The sequence below is a fragment of the Schistocerca cancellata genome, chromosome 6, assembly GCF_023864275.1.
Source record: "Schistocerca cancellata isolate TAMUIC-IGC-003103 chromosome 6, iqSchCanc2.1, whole genome shotgun sequence".
Lineage (NCBI taxonomy): Eukaryota > Metazoa > Arthropoda > Insecta > Orthoptera > Acrididae > Schistocerca > Schistocerca cancellata.
This window is the reverse complement of record NC_064631.1, coordinates 146,613,298-146,634,621: the sequence shown is the minus strand read 5'-3', so window position 1 is coordinate 146,634,621 and position 21,324 is coordinate 146,613,298. Positions and strand designations below refer to the sequence as shown.

The 21,324-nt window shown below is 41.5% G+C and overlaps 1 protein-coding gene across 2 annotated transcripts in view; it reads left to right on the top strand.

Annotated features, from left to right (window-relative positions):
- LOC126191334 (cytochrome P450 6k1-like) overlaps positions 1-21,324 on the top strand; it is a 251,442-nt gene that overhangs the window by 185,955 nt on the left and 44,163 nt on the right. For both annotated transcript variants that reach the window (XM_049932169.1, XM_049932168.1), the window contains one exon: positions 1,202-1,464. In XM_049932169.1, coding sequence (XP_049788126.1) covers positions 1,202-1,464 — 263 coding nt within the window. The remainder of the gene's footprint in view (positions 1-1,201; positions 1,465-21,324) is intronic.

The following is a 21,324-nucleotide window of genomic DNA, read 5'->3' as shown; positions in this document are numbered from 1 at the left end:
AAATCCGTTGGAATTCGATTACTCGATAAATAGTAAAATTCTCAAGGCTGTCAATTCAACTAAGTACCTGGGTGTTAAAATTACGAACAACTTCAGTTGGAAAGACCACATAGATAATATTGTGGGGAAGGCGAGCCAAAGATTGCGTTTCATTGGCAGGACACTTAGAAGATGCAACAAGTCCACTAAAGAGTCAGCTTGCACTACACTCGTTCGTCCTCTGTTAGAATATTGCTGCGCTGTGAGGGATCCTTACCAGGTGGGATTGACGGAGGACATCGAAAGGGTGCAAAAATGGGCAGCTCGTTTTGTATTATCACGTAATAGGGGAGAGAGTGCGGCAGATACGATACGCGAGTTGGGATGGAAGTCATTAAAGCAAAGACGTTTTTCGTCGCGGTGAGATCTATTTACGAAATTTCAGTCAACAAGTTTCTCTTCCGAATGCGAAAATATTTTGTTGAGCCCGACAGACATAGGTAGGAATGATCATCAAAATAAAATAAGAGAAATCAGAGCTCGAACAGAAAGGTTTAGGTGTTCGTTTTTCCCGCGCGCTATTCGGGAGTGGAATGGTAGAGAGATAGTATGATTGTGGTTCGATGAACCCTCTGCCAAACACTTAAATATGAATTGCAGAGTAATCATGTAGATGTAGATGGTAAAGGGTCCATTTTAACACGGGTAATGTATCACGAAGCAAATACCGTCCGCACTGGCGGAATGTTACGTGATACCACGTGCTTATACGTTTATGACTATTACAGCGCCATCTATCACAAAGTTAAAAAAGTGGTCCAACTAAAACAGTCATATTTCTTGACGTACTTCACGAATATGTAATAGAAAATGGGGTTTCCTATTTTAAAAAAAGACGCAGTTGATATCCGTTTGCCCTATGGCAGCGCCAATCATAGAGCCATCTGCTTTTCCCCCTTCCAGCTAGACGAGTTTCGTTCTTTGTAGTTTTTTCGTTTGATGCTTATTTCGTGAGGTATTTGGCCCGGTCACTATCAATGGACCACCCTGTATGCAAATTACAGTAGTCGTTTATAGAAGAAAATAAACTGAATAAGAAACTTTGGTGACGTGTTCCAAAGGTGTGGCTGAACAAAATAGACCGCCGTGTGCATATAGCTATTGGGCGACTTTTTGTCATCTCAGTGTACCGCAATCGATTTAAGCTCCTCTGTTGTTGCAGACGATGGTGGACTGCGGTCGAGAACTGGCGAACGTGCTGGAGGAGCCGGCCTCCCGGGGGGAGGTGAGGGAGATGCGCGAGGTGGGCGCCCGCTACGCCACGGACATCATCGCGTCCGTCGCCTTCGGCATCGAGGTCAACTGCCAGCGCAACCCGGACGAGGCGTTCCGGCAGTGGGGGCGCAAGATCTTCCAGAACAGCCTCACCAGGACGATACAGTCAATCTTGAACGCTGTTAATCCCAAAATGACTAAGTTGATACGGTAGGTACGCAAAGTTCACCGTTCCATCGCTGTTTCCTATTGTTGTGTACATTGTGCGGGTATGCAGTTTCGCACTTAGGATTGTTAGTTGCTGCCGCAGGTGTTCCGTGTCACATTCAACCTCATAGACGCCTCATTTCAACGGAATGCGCCAGAAGCAGTATGCTGAAAAAGTAACGCGTTAACACCTCACAAAAGAATGAGGCCTCTGTAACGCAACGGAATGCACCAGAAGCAGTATGCTGAAAAAGTAACGCGTTAACACCTCACTAAAGATTGACGCGTCCAGAAGCCCTAGTCGGATGTCAGTGTCACTTTTTGCACGTTCACATCATCTGCGGATGTGTAAACAGTTATAGATACACTGAAGCGACAAATTTACTGATACAGACATGCGTATTCAAATACATCTACATCTACATACATACATACTCCGCAATCCACCATACGGTGCGTGGTGGAGGGTACCTCGTACCACAACTAGCATCTTCTCTCCCTGTTCCACTCCCAAACAGAACGAGGGAAAAATGACTGCCTATATGCCTCTGTACGAGCCCTAATCTCTCTTATCTTATCTTTGTGGTCTTTCCGCGAAACATAAGTTGGCGGCAGTAAAATTGTACTACAGTCAGCCTCAAATGCTGGTTCTCTAAATTTCCTCAGTAGCGACTCACGAAAAGAACGCCTCCTTTCCTCCAGACTCCCACCCGAGTTCCTGAAGCGTTTGCGATACACTCGCGTGATGATCAAACCTACCAGTAACAAATCTATCAGCCCGCCTCTGAATTGCTTCTATGTCCTCCCTCAATCCGATCTGATAGGGATCCCAAACGCTCGAGCAGTACTTAAGAATAGGTCGTGTTAGTGTTTTATAAGCGGTCTCCTTTACAGATGAACCACATCTTCCCAAAATGCTACCAATGAACTGAAGACGACTATCCGCCTTCCCCACAACTGCCATTACATGCTTGTCCCACTTCATATCGCTCTGCAGTGTTACTCCCAAATATTTAATCGACGTGACTGTGTCAAGCGCTACACTACTAATGGAGTATTCAAACATTACTGGCCCGCATCTCGTGGTCATGCGGTAGCGTTCTCGCTTCCCACGCCCGGGTTGCCGGGTTCGATTCCCGGCGGGGTCAGGGATTTTCTCTGCCTCGTGATGGCTGGGCGTTGTGTGATGCCCTTAGGTTAGTTAGGTTTAAGTAGTTCTAAGTTCTAGGGGACTGATGACCTAAGATGTTAAGTCCCATACTGCTCAGAGCCATTTGAACCAAACATTACTGGATTCTTTTTCCTATTGATCTGCATTAATTTACATTTATCTATATTTAGAGTTAGCTGCCATATGTACACACGCAGAATACGGCGCTGCAACGCCTATATAAGACAACAAGTGTCTGGCGCAGTTCTTAGATCGGTTACTGGTGCTACAATGTCAGGTTATCAAGATTTAAGTGAGTTTGAACGTGGTGCTACTGTCGGCGCACGAGCAATGGGACACAGCATCGTCGAGGTAGCGATGAAGTGCGTATTTTCCTATACGACCATTTCACGAATGCACCGTGAATACCACGAATCCGGTAAAACATCAAATCTCCGACATCACTGCGGACGGAAAAAGATCCTGCAAGATCGGGACCAACGACGACTGAAGAAAATGGGCTTTCGGAGCCGAAGGCCTACTCGTGTACCATTGATGACTGCACAATACAAAGCTTTACGCCTCGCCTGGGCCCGTCAACAGCGACATTGGATTGTTGATGACTGGAAATATGTTGCCTGCTCGGACGAGTCTCGTTTAAAATTGTATCGGGTGGATGGACGTGTACAGGTATGGAGACAACCGCATGAATCCAAGGACCCTGCATGTCAGCAGGGGACTGTTTAAGCTGGTGAGGGTTCTGCAATGGTGTGAGGCGTATGTAGTTGGAGTGATATGGGACCCCTGATACATCTAGATATGACTCTGGCACGTGACACGTACGTAAGCATCCTGCCTGATCAGCTGCATCCATTCATATTCATTGTCCATTGCGACGGACCTGGTCAATTCCAGCAGGACAATGCGACACCACACGCCTCCCTAATTGCTACAGAATGGCTCCAGGAACATTATTCTGAGTTTAAACGCTTCCGCTGCCCACCAAACTCCCGAGACATGAACATTATTGAGCATATCTGGAATACCTTGCAACGTGCTGTTCAGTAGATCTCCCCCTCGTATTCTTTCGCGTTTATGGACAGCTCTGGAGGATTCATGGTTGTCAGTTCCCTCCAGAAGTACTTTAGACGAGTCCATTCCTCGTCGTGTTGTGCCACTTCTGCGTGCTCGCGGGGGCCCTACAAGATATTAGGCGGGTATACCTGTTTCTTTGGCTCCTCAGTGTATGCTTCTCTGGGATAGATAGAACGGCCGCTAAGGTGTAATTGTATTATTCCTGTTTAGTGTTTTTACCAGGTTATATAAGGGTCATGAAGAGCTCCAGATTTTGAGTGATCACTCTGAACGACACAGAGATTCCGTGTAGTCGTGTGGAACAGTGTTGTCAGCAACGATAGCGACCTCTATGAGGGTATCCGTTTAGACGGCTGGTCGAGTTAAGCATTACGAAGTTTTGTGGGGCGTTCGTATATGACATTGGCTTAACGTTGGCTTGCGTGATGCAGGCATGATGAGATTAATTTCCAGACGACCACGTCTGACCACCATAAGAAAGTATCGCCACGTTACTCACCAAGCCCATCATATCCCTCCACATCTGTGTCTGCCATTAGAGAACGCGCCAGTAAGTCCCTGTAACATTCTGGGTCGTCCCGTACCAATGGTCAGATGGCAGCCCACCTGGGATTTACTGTCCCAAGCGTAGACTGCCTTTTACAACACAACACAAACGGCTGTGATTGGAGTGGTATCATGACCGGGAAGCATGACGGCTAATGAATGGAATCGCAGTGTATTCAGCAAAGCGCTACGGTCGCAGGTTCGAATCCTGCCTCGGGCATGGATGTGTGTGATGTCCTTAGGTTAGTTAGGTTTAAGTAGTTCTAAGTTCTAGGGGCTGATGACCACAGCAGTTAAGTCCCATAGTGCTCAGAACCATTTGAACCATTTTTTTTTGTTCAGCAAAGAATTGCCAGTCGAAAGTATTCTGTATGGCTCTCGTCGGTGACTGCGGCGGTGAGTTGGGAATAGGTTCAATTCTTCCAAAGTTTAGGAGAGATACTCCTGGCGTCATAATGTGGGGAGCCATTGTGCGTTACTTCATGTCCGTGGTAGTAGAAACTGAATAAAATATGACAGCATAACAATATGTCATGGATCACTTGTGCTGTCGCGTGATAGATGTCACGCGATAATATCGTGGTGGTGGTATTTTATCAGTGGGGCAGTTCTCATCCACATATGTCATGTGTCTCTATGAATTGCCTGTGTGATGTTGAGCTCCTGTGGTTAGCAAGATCCCAAGATCTGTCCCCAACAGAACATGTGTGGGACCAACTTGGACGTTAACTTTGTCCCATTGGCAGTATTCAGGATATCAAGAACCACTCCTAACCGAATCAGTGCATGCATCCAGTCCAGATGGAGTACAGCGTGATGCTGATAAGTGGGCTCATTCTCGGTACATTTGACATAATTTTTTAATCACCAAAATAGCATCACCTACGCTCTCAACCCTCAAAGTATCGTTTCCTCTTCTTCTTCTGGACGCTTCACTTTTTTTGTGAGTCAAACTTATCTTAATGAGGTACTTGGACTGATGAAAGAAACAAACCGCAAATGATTTACGGTAACTAAGGATTATTCCGTCGGCCTAACGGGTTTGATCTGCAGTACTCAAGCGCAATACACACGACAATAAACCACGTTTCCTTAGCTTAAGTAGGGTGTAGGCCTTCTCTTCCTGTAATGTTGACATACCTGATCTGCTTCCACACACTCAGCTACGGTGCTCTGCTCCAACATCACCATGTGATCCTATAACTAGCCAGTATCTGTAGAGCTGCGGAAAGGCCACACAGTCAAATCACTAACACGAGACTGGTAAAATTGTTCGTCTCCTGAGACCAGAAAAAACGTACATATAATGTGGGCTGTACTATGCATGCTGTAGCTGTAACGTTGATAAACGCTTATTTACAATAAACACGTTTATCTTACGAATGTGCACAGATCACAGTACTTGCGTAACACACAGCCGCTGTTCACGAAAGAAGTACGGGGATACCAGTCCCGAGACACTCTGCATTGTTGCCAGTTTTTGCCCAGATGGCGAATCGAAGATGGCTGCACTTGGTGCACTCTACATTGTCGTTAAATGTCCGTCAATCTCAAGGTCAGCCACACCGTCCTCCCCCCCTCCCTGCCCTCTTATCAGACAATCGGCTTGACCAGTCTCACACTACCACTTGTGTTCTCTTCAACATACAAGAATGTCCAGACAGAATAATAGCAAAAAAACGGAGTTTGAGCACTATACTACTGATCATTACCCAATTACTGTGGCTAATAATTGTGGCTGACTTCAAGTGACCTATCAAATTGATTATACTAACTCCATATTTAACAGTTACCTCAAAATTACGCTGTGGCGGTGTATGGGTAAAAAGTTTACAAATATACTAATTCTGAAGGGAAAACTGAGCTACACTGGTTCAATTGACCTACCAGGGTGGTTAGATTTATTGGACAGGATGCAACTACTTTTATTGTACGACCTGCCACACACCTTCTATGATTTGTTGCCCAGAAATGATGGGAAAACACGATTATACGAGGATTGGAACTTTAATAGTGGCAACTAATTATTTACAGCTCGCAGAAATTAGATACGTTTTTCAAAGTTTTACGGACCTTCAAAATAGTCACCAGCATTGTGTATAATCCGTTGCCAGCGATGTGGAAGTCGTAAGATACTCTTAGCAGTGCCAGTTGTGTTGACAGTTGGAGCGGCGCGGTCTGTTGCCCGACGAATTCGTAGCAGTCCTGAAGCGAATGTCATGAAGTGTTTCCTTCATTTTAGAAACCGAGTTTAACTTACGGGGGCTTAAGTCAGTGGAGTGCAGTAGGTGGTATAGCACTTAGCAGCCTCATCAGTCAAACAAATCAGTAACAGTTTGCACTGTACGTGCTTGAACATTGTCCTGCAAAATGATGGTCAGGTCCTACAGGAAGTGTCATCACTTCTGTCTCTAAGCTGGTCGTAGGTTCTGTTCCATAAATAAACAGCATAGAGACAGAAGTGGTGACAGTTTCTGCGGGACCTGACCATCATTTTGCAGGATAGTGCTCAAGCACGTACAGTGCAAGCTGTTACTGATTTGTTTGACTGATGGGGCTGATAAGTGCACTGCACTCCCCTGAATTAAGCCCTCGTGAGTTCAACTCGATTTCTAAACTGAAGGAAACACGTCACGGCATTCGCTTCAGAACTGCTATAAATTCGTCAGGCAATAGACCGCGCCGCTCGAACTGTCAACACAACTGGCACTGTTAAGAGTAGTCTCCAACTTCCACATCGCTGGCAACGGGTTAAACACAATGGCCGGCCGCTGTGACCGAGCGGTTCTAGGCGCTTCAGTCCGGAACCGCGCTGCTGCTACGGTCGCAGGTTCGAATCCTGCGTCGGGCATGGATGTGAGTGAGTCCTTAGGTTAGTTAGGTTTAAGTAGTTCTACGTCTAGGGGGCTGATGACCTCCCATAGTGCTTAGAGCCATTTGAACCATTTGAACACAATGCTGATGACTATTTTGAAGGTCAGTAAAACTTTGAAACACGTATCTATTTTGTACGAGCTGTAAATAAATAGTTGCAAATATTAAAGTTCCAATCCTCGTATGTTTTAAAACAATTCTCAGAGTCAAACACATAAAGAGAAATAGTTTATCCAGGTTTAAAAATGCAAGCTAGTCCATATTTTTAAAACGGAAGCCTGCACACTCACTTCTCTCGCCATGGATCACACGTACTCTGAGTACCAAAAGCGTGACGTCACAGATAGTAGCCAGTTAGGTGTTACTTGTGTTCCTTATCCAATGCCACTACACCATCCATCGTAGAAGGAATAGGAAGGAAGGAGTAGGAATACATCTTTATTTGCCTTAAGCACTTTAACTCGCAGATCAGACAGCGCACAGTGTCCCACACTGCTGTATTGATTTGTAGCAGCACGCATGCGCCGTGTGCCGAGCAAGAGAGCAGTGCAGCTACACAACAGCTAAATATCAGAAGCGCAAGGCCCATACAGAAACAGAGATTGACAACAGCGCTCTGAGTGACATAGCAATGAATTTCGAATTCAGAAAAATAAGGCGCTATAAACCGATTTCTTCTTCTATGAAATACGAGTACTAGATGGTAATATTTTTCATTTATAGTTTGTGGGTGGATTTGGTGGTAAAGTACATTTACTTGTAAAACTCAATATTGCAATTTCGAATGTGTGGCTGCTATCTAGTGGAAATTATGTTCCTGATTACGATGTCTTTGAGTGTACTGCACTCTTTGTATTATATTCTAAATATGTTGTTTGTATTCTGCTTAATTTTTGCTCTCATCTGTAATATTGCGTGGGGTATATGATTCCATTTTGCTTTTGTTTCATACGAAACAGAAGCTGCTTTCGTCGCGTGGTATTCTGTGGATTCATTTCTATTTGTTACTGTTTATGAATCCGTGGGTGAACTTCACGATTTAAATGCATCGTAAGTATATTCCTCGTATTCTACGTTATTTTGTCCCCATCCGTTTTTCATAATATAGGATTTAATGAAGGCCACCGAAAGTTTCATCGACTTCTGCTAAAATGTCCTGTCTGTAATATCTGCATGTGAAAACATTTGCGAAGATACTGTCGGATTTTCAGCATTTGCAAGGAAGAGTCGTTTAGTCACCAAAGCTACAGAAAATAATGCCTTCTCATCTACGTCTACATCCATACTCGGCAAGCCACTGTGAAATGCATGCCAGTCAGTGGTAGGAAGCAAAATCATTCAAAACAGAATTACGTACTCATTCTGTTGTGTCTAGACAAGACAGCCTAGACACAATGAGAGGAAGCCGAAAGGCACGCGCTTAAACTCACGCAGGCTGGCGTGAGGTCTGAAACAGGATACGTAATGAATGCTATAAAGAAAAGTACGTAGCTTCTGGAATACTTAACTTTAATCCACATTTGTAGAACATCGCTCTTGATGATACATTAATAGAATCTCAATATCAATTGAATACGGCGCCTTGCTAGGTCGTAGCAAATGTAGCTGAAGGCTATGCTAACTATCGTCTCGGCAAATGAGAGCGTAGTTGTCAGTGAACCGTTCCTTGCAAAGTCGGCTGTACAACTGGGGCGAGTGCTAGTACGTCTCTCTAGACCTGCCGTGTGGTGGCGCTCGGTCTGCAATTACTGACAGTGGCGACACGCGGGTCCGTCGTAGACTAGCGGACCGCGGCCGATTTAAAAGCTACCACCTAGCAAGTGTGGTGTCTGGCGGTGACACCACACATTCCATGACAACCTGTAATATATATGAATACCAATACTGTCAAAACCTGCTAACATGGAGTTCACCAATAAATGTGGATGCAACTAAAAGTAAAGTAGAATAAAAGCAATATACTTACAGTTCATTTAAATCGAGCAGTTTACAGACAGGTTCGTAAGCAGCAACAAATATACTTAATCCACGGAACGCCATGCAACGAAAGTAGCTTCTGTTCTGTATCAAACAAAAACAATTATGAGATAATTTACCCCACACAATATTATGGATGCGAGCAGAAAGCAATCAGAATGCGAGCAGCATATTTACAATGCATTACATACATGTGATAAGTCGTAACCCGAAGTACTATGTGATGAAATCAGATTCTGTTAACTACGAAAAGGAAGCAAACATGGAAGACTAAAAATCAGTCAATAAGAAAGCGAGATAATGGACTGATAAGCTTGCAGCGCCCCAAGTGGCCTGGTAACGAATCAAGAAAGCTTTTTGTGTTATTGAGTAAGGCAGAAGTGAATCGACGACAGTTGTTCAGCGTGCATTTCGAACAAAGTATGGTGTTAAACCTCCTGATAGGTGGTGTATTAAACGTTGGTATAAACAGTTTACAGAGAATGGGTGTTTGTGCAAAGGGAAAAGTTCTGGACGGCCGAGAACGAGTGATGAAAATGTAGCACGCATCCAGCAAGCATTTGTTCGCAGCCCAGGAAAATCGACTCGCAGAGCTAGCAGAGAGCTGCAAATTCCACAATCAACTGTATGGAGAGTCCTACGAAAAAGGTTAGTTATGAAACCTTATTGTCTGAAATTGGTTCAAGCACTGTCTGCAGCTGATAAGATTAAAAGAATCGATTTCTGTGATTTTATCCTTGCTCAAATGGAAACAGATGAATCTTTCGTTTCAAAGATTGTGTTTAGTGATGAAGCAACTTTCCACACTAACAGGCAAATCAACCGTCACAATGTGTGTATATGGGGCACTGAGAATCCGCGGGAAACAACTCAGTATGAACGTGACTCGCCTAAGGTGAACTTTTTCTGTGCCATTTCAGCCAATAAAGTTTTTGGTCCCTTTTTCTTCGAAGGTGCTACTGTAACTGGACTACAGTATCTGGAGATGTTAGAGAATTGGCTGTTCCCTCAGCTCGAACAAGAAGCACAACAATTCATATTTCAGCAGGATGGAGCGACACCACATTGGCACTTATCTGTCCGTAACTACCTGAACGTCAACTGCCCAAGGCGATGGATCGGCCGCAGGGCAGCCCGTGACAGAGCACTTCATCACTGGCCCCCAAGAAGCCCTGACCTTACCCACTGCGATTTTTTCTTATAGGGGTATGTTAAGGATATGGTGTTTCGGCCACCTCTCCCAGCCACCATTGATGATTTGAAACGAGAAATAACAGCAGCTATCCAAACTGTTACGCCTGATATGCTACAGAGAGTGTGGAACGAGTTGGAGTATCGGGTTGATGTTGCTCGAGTGTCTGGAGGGGGCCATATTGAACATCTCTGAACTTGTTTTGAGTGAAAAAAAACCTTTTTAAATACTCCTTGTAATGATGTATAACAGAAGGTTATATTATGTTTCTTTCATTAAATACACATTTTTAAAGTTGTGGTATTCTTTTTGAATCACCCTGTATACTAAAGAGCTAAAGAAACTCGTACACCTCTCTAATATCGTGTACGGTCCCCGCGAGTCCCAGCTCGAACAGCTCCTGATGACCTGCAGGCTCCATGGATTCATGACGTTGTCTCCACACACATACACGTCCATCCGCTCCATACAATTTGAAACGAGACTCGACCGACCAGGTAACACGTTTCCAGTCATCACCAGTCCAATGGAGAGATTGACGGGCGCAGGTGAAGCGTAAAGCTTTGTGTCGTGCAGTCATCAAGGGTACACGAGTGGGCCTTCGGATCCGAAAGCCCATATCGATGATATTTGGTTGAATGGATCGCACGCTGACACTTGTTGACGGTCCAGCATTAAATGTACAGCAATTTGCGGAAGGGTTGCACTTCCGTCCCGTTGAACGATTCTCTACAGCCATCGTTGGTCTCGTACTTGCATGATCTTTTCCGGCCACAGCGATGTCGGAGATTTGGTTTTTTACAGGTTTCCTGATACTCACGGTACACCCGCGAAATGGTCGTACGGGAAAATCCCCACTTCATCGCTACCTCGTAGATTCTGTGTCCCATCGTTCGTGCGTCGAGTATAACACTACGTTCAAACTATTGACAACCTGCGATTGTAGCAGCAGTAATCAATCTAACAACTGCACCAGTGCATGGGGGCTTAATTAAATATTATGCAAATAATTTTAATTTTAGTCGCTGTCTGTCCGGTTACGCAGTCTCGTAACCGGTTGGCCCTGACTAGTATTACTCCGCAATCTGACTGCATAGAATAACAACAAAGAATGAAAGAAAACTTCCGTTAACACAATTAATTAATTAAGTCCCCAGCAACTATAAAAGCTACGAAACAACAAAGCACAAGTGTAACTGTTCTGTGTGTGGAAGTGTGATTCAACGTACACATCTGGCACGGTTCCTCCTCAATACGACAAGATGCTTTAAACGCCATTTACAATGAAGTAATTAAAAAAAAAACCAGAAATACTATGATTGCATATAGAAACCAGAATTACACTCTAATACATGAACACAAGCCAGATGCTTTGTTGACTGAACCTGTGACCAAGAGGCATTGTTATTTAGCACATTTGAAATAAAAAATAAAAGATTTTCTTTACCTTCATATATATTGACGAAAAATACACTCTGATCATTACAACATCCGCAATCGAACAGCATCGGCTGTCTAGCCCATCACAACAACTGCACACGACATGCTGACAACTAGTACTGCAACTACGGCTAGCTCAGAACTACAACTGCCCACCGCAACTTCTCAACAAGCACTCTCCACGACGACTTCTCGACAAGCACTGCCAGTGGAGGCGGTTGAATAATACTCTTTGGCGCAATCTCTGGCGCTGTGACTCAGTGTAGCCACCTTTCATATGCCCCTCCTCCACAGGCTAGAATTTGATGGTATTTTTGCCAGCACTGGTGGTGAAAATACCACCAAATTCGTCCAAAAAATACAGACAAAAATTAAAAAGTAATATTAATAAGTAAATATCACATAACTAATTAAATTTTGGCTTTGCACTGACCCTTCAATAACCTAATATAAAAAATACAGTAAGGAATACAAATGCTTGCATACATATGATTTTACATAATAGTTTACACAAGTATCATGTGGTTAAACAATTCAATCAATAGCGTCAGCAATGACAAATAGGTGCAGGTAAGAGTTTCATAACATTTCATAAACAGTAAACACACAAAAAATCAGTTTATACAAATATTCACATAAAATCCTTTCAATAGTCCAATAAACAAGTAGGACTCCTCAGAGTAGTTGACAGTTCCAACAGTAGCACCCAGCAATGATCAACAGGTGCAAATAGCAGTCTCATAACATTTCATCAGCAGTATTTAAACAGCACCGACAGTGGCACCCAAAAATGGCGAGCAGGCGCAAACACCAAAAAGTGAGATTAGCTCAGTAAAAGCAGTTCCATCAGCGGCACCCAGCAATGTTGAACAGGTGCAGACACCAACAAGTGACATCATTTCAGTAGAAGCAGTTCCATCAATGGCACCCAGCAATGTTGAACAGGTGCAGACACCAACAAGTGACATTATGTCAGTAGAAGCAGTTCCATCCGTGGCACCCAGCATTGTTGAACAGGTGCAGACACCAACAAGTGACATCATTTTAGTAGAAGCAGTCCATCAGTGGCACCCAGCAATGTTGAGCAGGTGCGGACACCAACCAGTGACATTATTTCAGTAGAAGCAGTTCCATCAGTGGCACCCAGTAATGTTGATAGGTGCAGACAGCAACAAGTGACATCATCTCAGTAGAAGCAGTTCCATCAGTGGCACCCAGCAATGTTGAACAGGTGCAGACACCATCAAGTGACATCATTTCAGTAGAAGCAATCCATTAGTGGCACCCAGTAATGTTGAACAGATGCAAACACCAACAAGTGACATCATTTCATTAGAAGCAGTTCCATCAGTGGCACCCAGCATTGTTGAACAGGTGCAGACACCAACAAGTGACATCATTTCAGTAGAAACGGTCCATCAGTGGCACCCAGCAATGTTGAGCAGGTGCAGACACCAACAAGTGACATTATGTCAGTAGAAGCAGTTCCATCAGTGGCACCCAGTAATGTTGATAGGTGCAGACAGCAACAAGTGACATCATCTCAGTAGAAGCAGTTCCATCAGTGGCACCCAGCAATGATAACAGGAGCAGACAGCAACAAGTCACATTATTTCAGTAGAAGCAGTTCCATCAGTGGCACCGAGCAATGTTGAGCAGGTGCAGACACCAACAAGTGACATCATTTCAGTAGAAGCAGTTCCATCAGTGTCACCCAGCAATGTTAAACAGGAGCAGACAGCAACAAGTCACATTATTTCAGTAGAAGGAGTTCCATCAGTGGCACCCAGCAATGTTGAGCAGGTGCAGACACCAATAAGTGACATCATTTTAGTAGAAGCAGTTCCATCAGTGGCACCCAGCAATGTTGAACAGGTGCAGACACCATCAAGTGACATCATTTCAGTAGAAGCAGTCCATCAGTGGCACCCAGTAATGTTGAGCAGGTGCAGACACCAACAAGTGACATTATTTCAGTAGAAGCAGTTCCATCAGTGACATCCAGCAATGTTGAACAGGTGCAGACACCAACAAGTGACATCATTTCAGTAGAAGCAGTCCATCAGTGGCACCCAGTAATGTTGAGCAGGTGCAGACACCAACAAGTGACATCATTTCAGTAGAAGCAGTCCATCAGTGGCACCCAGTAATGTTGAGCAGGTGCAGACACCAACAAGTGACATCATTTCAGTAGAAGCAGTCCATCAGTGACACCCAGTAATGTTGAGCAGGTGCAGACACCAACAAGTGACATCATTTCACTAGAAGCAGTCCATCAGTGGCATCCAGTAATGTTGAGCAGGTGCAGGTAACAGTCCATAATATTCACTATCAGTAATCAGGCAGTTCATCTGAGTTTATCAGCAGAAATTAAACATTTCCAAGTGGCAACCACCAATGTTTATACATGTAAGCACGAACAACAGTTTAAATGCACACACAATTGCTTTTACAAAATTATCTTCAATGCTCTTACACTAGACATACAAATGATAATAAACACACAATTGATATCAGATAATTGTCATATTAAATATTACAAATACACAATATCAATAAACTTATAATATTTATGGGTGTCAGTGCAAGCCACAACAAACAAGTAAAATAATATTTAGGAGATAGGTCGGTACCAATTATTTGGGATTAGGAAGGGGAAACACACAAAACACACTCACTCATCTTTCATCCACATTTAAGTACTACTGTGTAATTGAATAGTGTTAACTGTGTAAATGCAATTTGTCAAAATTTGATATTCAACGTGTGTATCAAGTAGTAGTGGTAATAGTGTATAACAGTCAATAATAGTTAATCAACGTCATAGTCATCATGTCAAGACCAATGTTTGCCAAGCCAGATCAAAATGTACAGTTGCTGAACAACTGTCAGTGTGCCAAGATATGCAATTACTTCCTCTCTCTAAAAAAAGTATATACTGCTTATTGATTTAACAAAGTGTGTGTGTAGACAACCTTCTTTCCACTTGAGTGTTCTATTCTGCCATCTTCATCCTCCTTGTTCCATATAGACCAACAAAAAAAAAAAAAAATGCTCCTCACTTACTTCACCTCTTATCCACCAAAACTCCAATAATCATCAACATCACATAATCGTAATACTTCAATAATACCTCTTACGCCGATACATATAAACCTTATCATCAATATCATGTACCTGACCTCTTGTCCACCAAAACTCTAATAATCATCAACTTCACACAATCTCAATACCTCAATAATACCTCTTAAATACGTCGATACATATAAACCTTATCACCGATATCATTTCACTTCCATAACAACTCTTTCCTCTAGTCAGTCTCCTCAAACAAGTACAGATAAAATCCTAGTGCAAACTTCAATTCATCATCCCATGCAATCCGAAGACACAATGTCCACACACAACCTCTGTGTAATCCACCTGACCCAAATCTTCTACTCATTATTAATTATAAAATACATTTTGGTTACCTTGTCCATCATTAAATAAAAGAAATGCATACATGACCTCTAACAGCCTTTAGTTTGAATAACTTTCAGTAAGTAAGTTCGAGTACGGAGTGTGAATGATCGTAATATTTCACAGTGTGTACACCACTTCAAGAATCATGGCAAAACAGAAGCAAACATGTGGAGTATTTCTTGTGTCAAGTGTCATTTGCTATTTCAATTGCTCACGAAGAATGCAGTGTAATAACTGTCAATGGTCTAAACCTAGTGTTGGTATGTCATGTCGTTAGCTTCCTTCCTATTAGCATAAATTTATACAGCTTCCATAAAACCTCCAGCTCATGTGACTTCAATGAAGTTTCTTGTACCAATGTCGTTCGTAGAATTATAGTAGTTCATTTTCTTATCTTAAAAATATAAGGCACTGAGCGTAAGCAAAACATGCAATAGCGAGTAAATGTACCAGTAGAGAACAGAATTTTAACAAGTGGATGCAGCACAATCCTTATAACGAGGCTCTGCCAAGCGAACAATCTATAATTAATACCATAGTGTGACCTAAACTCAATGTTTGTACACCGTATATCAGCATTTCTATATACCAAATTAAAGAGTAGTTATGACAACAAAACAGAAATGTGTAAATATGCAATCCATACGCACAGCAGCAAATATATATCTTACATAATAAACAGGTCATTAGCATCATATCAGCATAAGCAAATAAATAAATGTTCATATGTAATCTTAATAAGTAAACATGAAGGCGCAAGCAGATAAATCACAAAGTATAACTTACATACACAACCATATCAGCACAACTAATCAGGTGACAATTATAATTTAAATAAATAGGCACAGCAGGCACATAATAAAAAAAAAATGTGACATCAGTGAAAAAGCATAGCAGCCAAGCGATGCATAATATACACAAGTAACAACACTGTTCATTAATAAAACATTGTCAAAATCAGCAAATGTACACAAGCACGTCGCTTCACAAGTACGTTCATGGAACATAAAATTTAGCACAAAGTATGAATCACGTAATCGCGAGCAGCAAATTACGTATAAAGTACATACCTAAGTAGTAATACTATGTTACCTGAAAAATAAACTCAATTAATAGTTACCTTTTTAGTTTATTACTTTCTTCTTTGAAATGACATTCTTCCTGAAATTTTCTCGATGGCAAGTCCTCTTAACGTCGGACACACAGAGAATTTCCTGAAGTTCTTAAATATTTTATACAACTGTATCCTGAAAAATACTGAACGTTAATAACATAATTTATCAAGTCACTGTAGCTTTATACTGAATTTATTCGGAGAAATTAGACTGTGTATTTGTTTACGGTTGTCAGTGCATTGGCACTGAGCGCTCGATCAGCTGTAGGTACGCGTGACGTAGGAAGTAATTGTTTGCGGTCAACGACTGTCTTGTGCGACGCGCAGACTTGACTGTTGCTTTGAGTATGTGCCGCCGCCAAAACACGGCGCGGTATCCTTGTATTCTCTGCGTGTTTACGTATAACTGTTAGTTTCTCGAAAGTCTGTCATTCCACAAAAATGTTAACGTTCGATATATGATGTATTCCCTTAGAGCGCCGAGATTTAACAGTTTCTACTTCGACAGTATTATCATGAATAATTTTGCGAGCTCTATATGGACCGTCATAAAGCAGAAAAAATTTGCGACACAAGCCTTTTCCTTTGTGAGACAAACGATGAGACTTAATTAACACCTTTTGACCAACTGACAAGGTTTTTAAACGACCAGGATGTTTAGCTGATTTCTCTCTTCTAGCAGCCGCAGATGCAATATTTTGTAGAGCCAAGTTGACAACTTCAGAATGCCGCAGTTTCCGTGATGGTCGAAAAGGAACGATTTCAGAAATGCGATTTGTCGGTGCTTTATTTTTTAATATCAATATAGGCGGTAAAGAAGTTGAATCATTAGGGAGTTCATTCAGAATGTTTTGAAAAATATGAAGATACTGATCCCACGTTCTGTGATTCTGATGACAATAAAGACGACACAATTTGTTGATTTCCTTCATCCATCTCTCTGAAGCGTTAGACTGAGGGTGAAAAAGTGAAATGAATATTGGTTTAATCTTAAGACGCCGTAGAGTACAAAGCCAAACTTTAAAACGAAACTGTGATCCATTACCTGATATAACTTTATCAACATGACCCACTTCTTTAAGAAAATGTTTGATGAAAGCATTAGATACTGAACGAGCTGTTGCTTTGCGTAAAGGTGTAAAACAGACATATTTTGATGTCAATTCCACTGCTACCAAAATGTACGCAAAACTATTAGTAGAACGAACCACTGGACCGAACAAATAGACTGCAGCCATCTCCATTAATTTCGCTGGAATGATAGGAAACAACGGTGCTCTGTGAGAAATAGTTGGCGGCTTAGCCTTTTGACATAATTTGCATTTGGCAAGAACAGATCGAATACGTTTTTCCATATTACTGAAGTAGCAATTTTCTCGTAACTTATGAAAGCATTTTCTGGGACCAAAGTGTGCATAACTGAAATGTGTATACCAAATCAGTTTATTAACCCACTCATCAGGAATACAAACTAACCAAACAGAGTTGTCGACCGATTTTCGTTTAAAAAGAATATCATTGCGAATTAAATAATACTGTCTAATCGCTACGCTTTCCTTTCTCCTCCACTTCTCCTTAATGTCCTTCCAGATTGGATCCTTATTTTGCTCCTTAGCGATGTCCTGGAGCGAAGACGAAATAAAATTCTCAAACGCAACACCTTGAATATACATCAAACAATAATTGTTTTCTTTGCAGTCCTCTTCAACACTTTGTTTCAAACCCATAGGTGCACGTGATAAAGCATCAGCAATAATATTTGAAGAACCCTGTATGTAAACAATACTAAAATCAAATTCCTGTAGATACAGCGCCCATCGTGACAATCTTCCATGTGTTAATTTTGTTGACATAAGAAATTCCAGAGCTCGAGAATCGTGTAAACCTTAGTATGTCTGCCATACAAAAATATGCGAAATTCTGTGAAAGCCCAAACAACAGCCAAGGCTTCAAGTTCCGTAATCGAATAATTCTTTTCTGATTTAGAGAGAACACGACTTCCAAATGCAGTAGTTTTCTGTACTACAACACCATTTTCTCCTATCTCTTGAAATAAGTGTGCACCTAGGCCTTTGTATGATGAGTCCGTCGCCAAACAAAAATCTTTAGATAAATCCGGATGTGAAAGAAGTGGAGCAGCAACTAAAGCATCACGAAGTTGTTCAAATTCTGATTGGGCTTCCTCATCCCAACACCAATTAGATTTATTTCCAGATAGTTCACATAAACGAGGAGTGGTCAAATCGTCCAATTTTAACAAAGCGTCTAAGAAAATTACAGACTTCACGGAAACTACGAAAATCACGTTTTGTAGTAGGAACAGCATAATTACGATAACGTCTAGTTTCTCTGGATCAGGAAGAATACCTTCTGTAGAAATAATATGACCAAGAAATTTCACCTGAGAACTACCAAATTCAGATTTTCCCAAGTTCATTGTAATGCCAGCTCTTGCAAAAATACTTAATAATGAATCCAAAATTTTGTTATGCTCACTCCAAGAACGTTTAGCAATAAGAATATCGTCAACATATGAAGTAATATTGTCCCGAAAATAAACAGGTAAAATTTCGTTTAAACTACGAATGAATGCTGCTGAAGATACAGTAAGTCCAAACGGTAACTTTCGAAATTGATAAGTTACCAAAGGCTAAAAAGGTAGTGTATTTTCTACAATCAGGGTGGAGTTCTATTTGCCAAAAACTTGCGCGCATATCAATCGTGGATAAAACTTTAATTCCATGGAAATGTTGAAGAAGTTCATCTAAATTTTGTGGACGGTCAGTTTCAGGAATGATGATATTAGCTGTCTGGAATCCAGAACCAAACGAATTGACCCATCCTTTTTAAGAACGACATGTAATGGGCTGGTATAAGGACTGACTGCTGGCTCAATAATGCCTTGATCTAACATGTATTGAAGTTCACTCTTAACCTTGTCTCTGTAAGCCAAAGGAATAGCGTACGTTTTTCCCCGAAATGGTGTGTGTTCTTTTACTTTAAATAAATATTGTAAGCCTTGTATAGTTCCTGTGTGATGACTAAATACTGTAGCATGTGAAGTCAAAATTTGGTGCAGTTCTTCTCTTGCAACGTCATCTGGCACTTCAGCATTCTTAACCTTTTCATTAATTAATTCTTCGCTATTAATTATATCATCCATCGCGTCTCTGTATCTATTGTCATTATCGTGAATGAACACATTGTCGTCATAATGCTCAGCGAAAACATCAGAAGTAAGAAACCTTAAACATTTTGTGTCTGATTCAGATTTTGTTAAACACTCGAAAAATTTCAAACTTTTCGGCATTCCGGCAACAGTCAAATTCACACTTCCTTCTTTAAAGTTTAAAATTGCCTTATGTGCGTTAAGAAACTCCATACCTAATATAATTTGTGTACTGAGTAATGGAACAATAATAAAATTAGCGGAAAATTCGTATCCTTGACAATGAAATTTAAGTTGGTCTGTTGTTTGACTTCCACACTTTTTCCAGAAATAGCGCCTCGAATTATAGTTTTAGAAACAGGTAACACAGGACAAGCAATAGTTCTTACACATATACGAAAAACTGATTCACTAATGACATTCAATGGGCTCCCAGAATCTAAAACTGCAGTGAACTTATTCTTACCCACACATACTTCAATAACAGGATGTAAAAATTCGTCTACATTATTATCCTTTTCGTCTAGCAAAATGTCTCTCATGTCTTCCAGGCGTACGTAGTGTAAAGTCGTAGTGTCATTACTTTCTGAACCGTCTATATTGCTGCCAGAAGCCGAAGCTACAAGTCATTGTCGATTGTTTGCGTCACGTCTTTGATTATTCGCGTCATTTCGCGGATCAATTTCTACTATCTGCACTTGTCTCTCTGAATTTCTGTTACGTGGAGGATGCCAATTAGGTCCCTCCTGTCTGTTAGATGTAAATTCTTGGTTCTGTCTGTTATTAAAATTTCTATTTTCCTGGCTATCTGCATGACTACTTCTTGTGTAATTTCGACTGTCACTTCTGAAATTATTGTTATATCTACTACCCTGGTTATTTCTCTAGTAAGAATTTCTATTATTGTATGAATAATTTCTGTCTTGATGATACCGATTACCGTTTCCGTATGATTGATCATTCCGGCAGGAGTTTCCGTTATTATAACTGTCTGTGTAATTTCTGTTAGTACGTCTGTTATTGTCATAAGGTTCGTGTCTATTATCCTGTCTGTTTCGTCTGTCATTCTCAAAATTACCCATATAACGTCCGTTCTGATCATTATCCCTTCTCTCTAAAAATCTATTGTGATAACTGTTACTGAAAAAATTACAAGAAGTCCCGTCGTCGTTGTCATACTCAAGTTCTTGTAGCAACGTCTTAAAAGTCTCAATGTCGTCTTTACATCTTCCGGCTAAAGCAATTTGTCTTATCGATTGTGGCAGCTTAGTTAAACAAATGCGACTTAATTCAGTCGGGCTATAAGGGTTGAAAAGGAATTGATTCTTTAGAATCATGTCTTCAAAGTATCCTGCCGGCGTGCGGAACTCAGACTGTTTAAAATTACGCTGCATAATAAGACTATGTTTGACTCTGTCGTGCGTGTTTTCGGACCAATATGCCGATAGAAATGCATGATAAAAATCATTTAGATTATTACAATCTCTAATAAGTGCACGCATGCGCGTCGCCGGTTCGTTTTCTAAATATCCACACATAAATTCCAGTTTGTGACTTAGTGGCCAATTTGGTGGAAGTGCGTACATAAATTGATCTAACCATGAACATGGATGTATGTCGTTCTTAGAATTGCGAAAGATCTTAAATTTCCGAACAGTTAAGAAGTGTTTATAGTCCAAGTTTTCTCCTCGTGGCGACAAAGACCTAACGCGTCTGTCCCAGTCCGAATGTCGATTATTGTCAAGTTCGCGCGCCTGTCGCTCTCTTGTTGCATCTCGTAAATGAAACAAATTATTTTCTTCAAACCCCTCTGCTATCTGTGATTCTAAATTTCTTCTGCT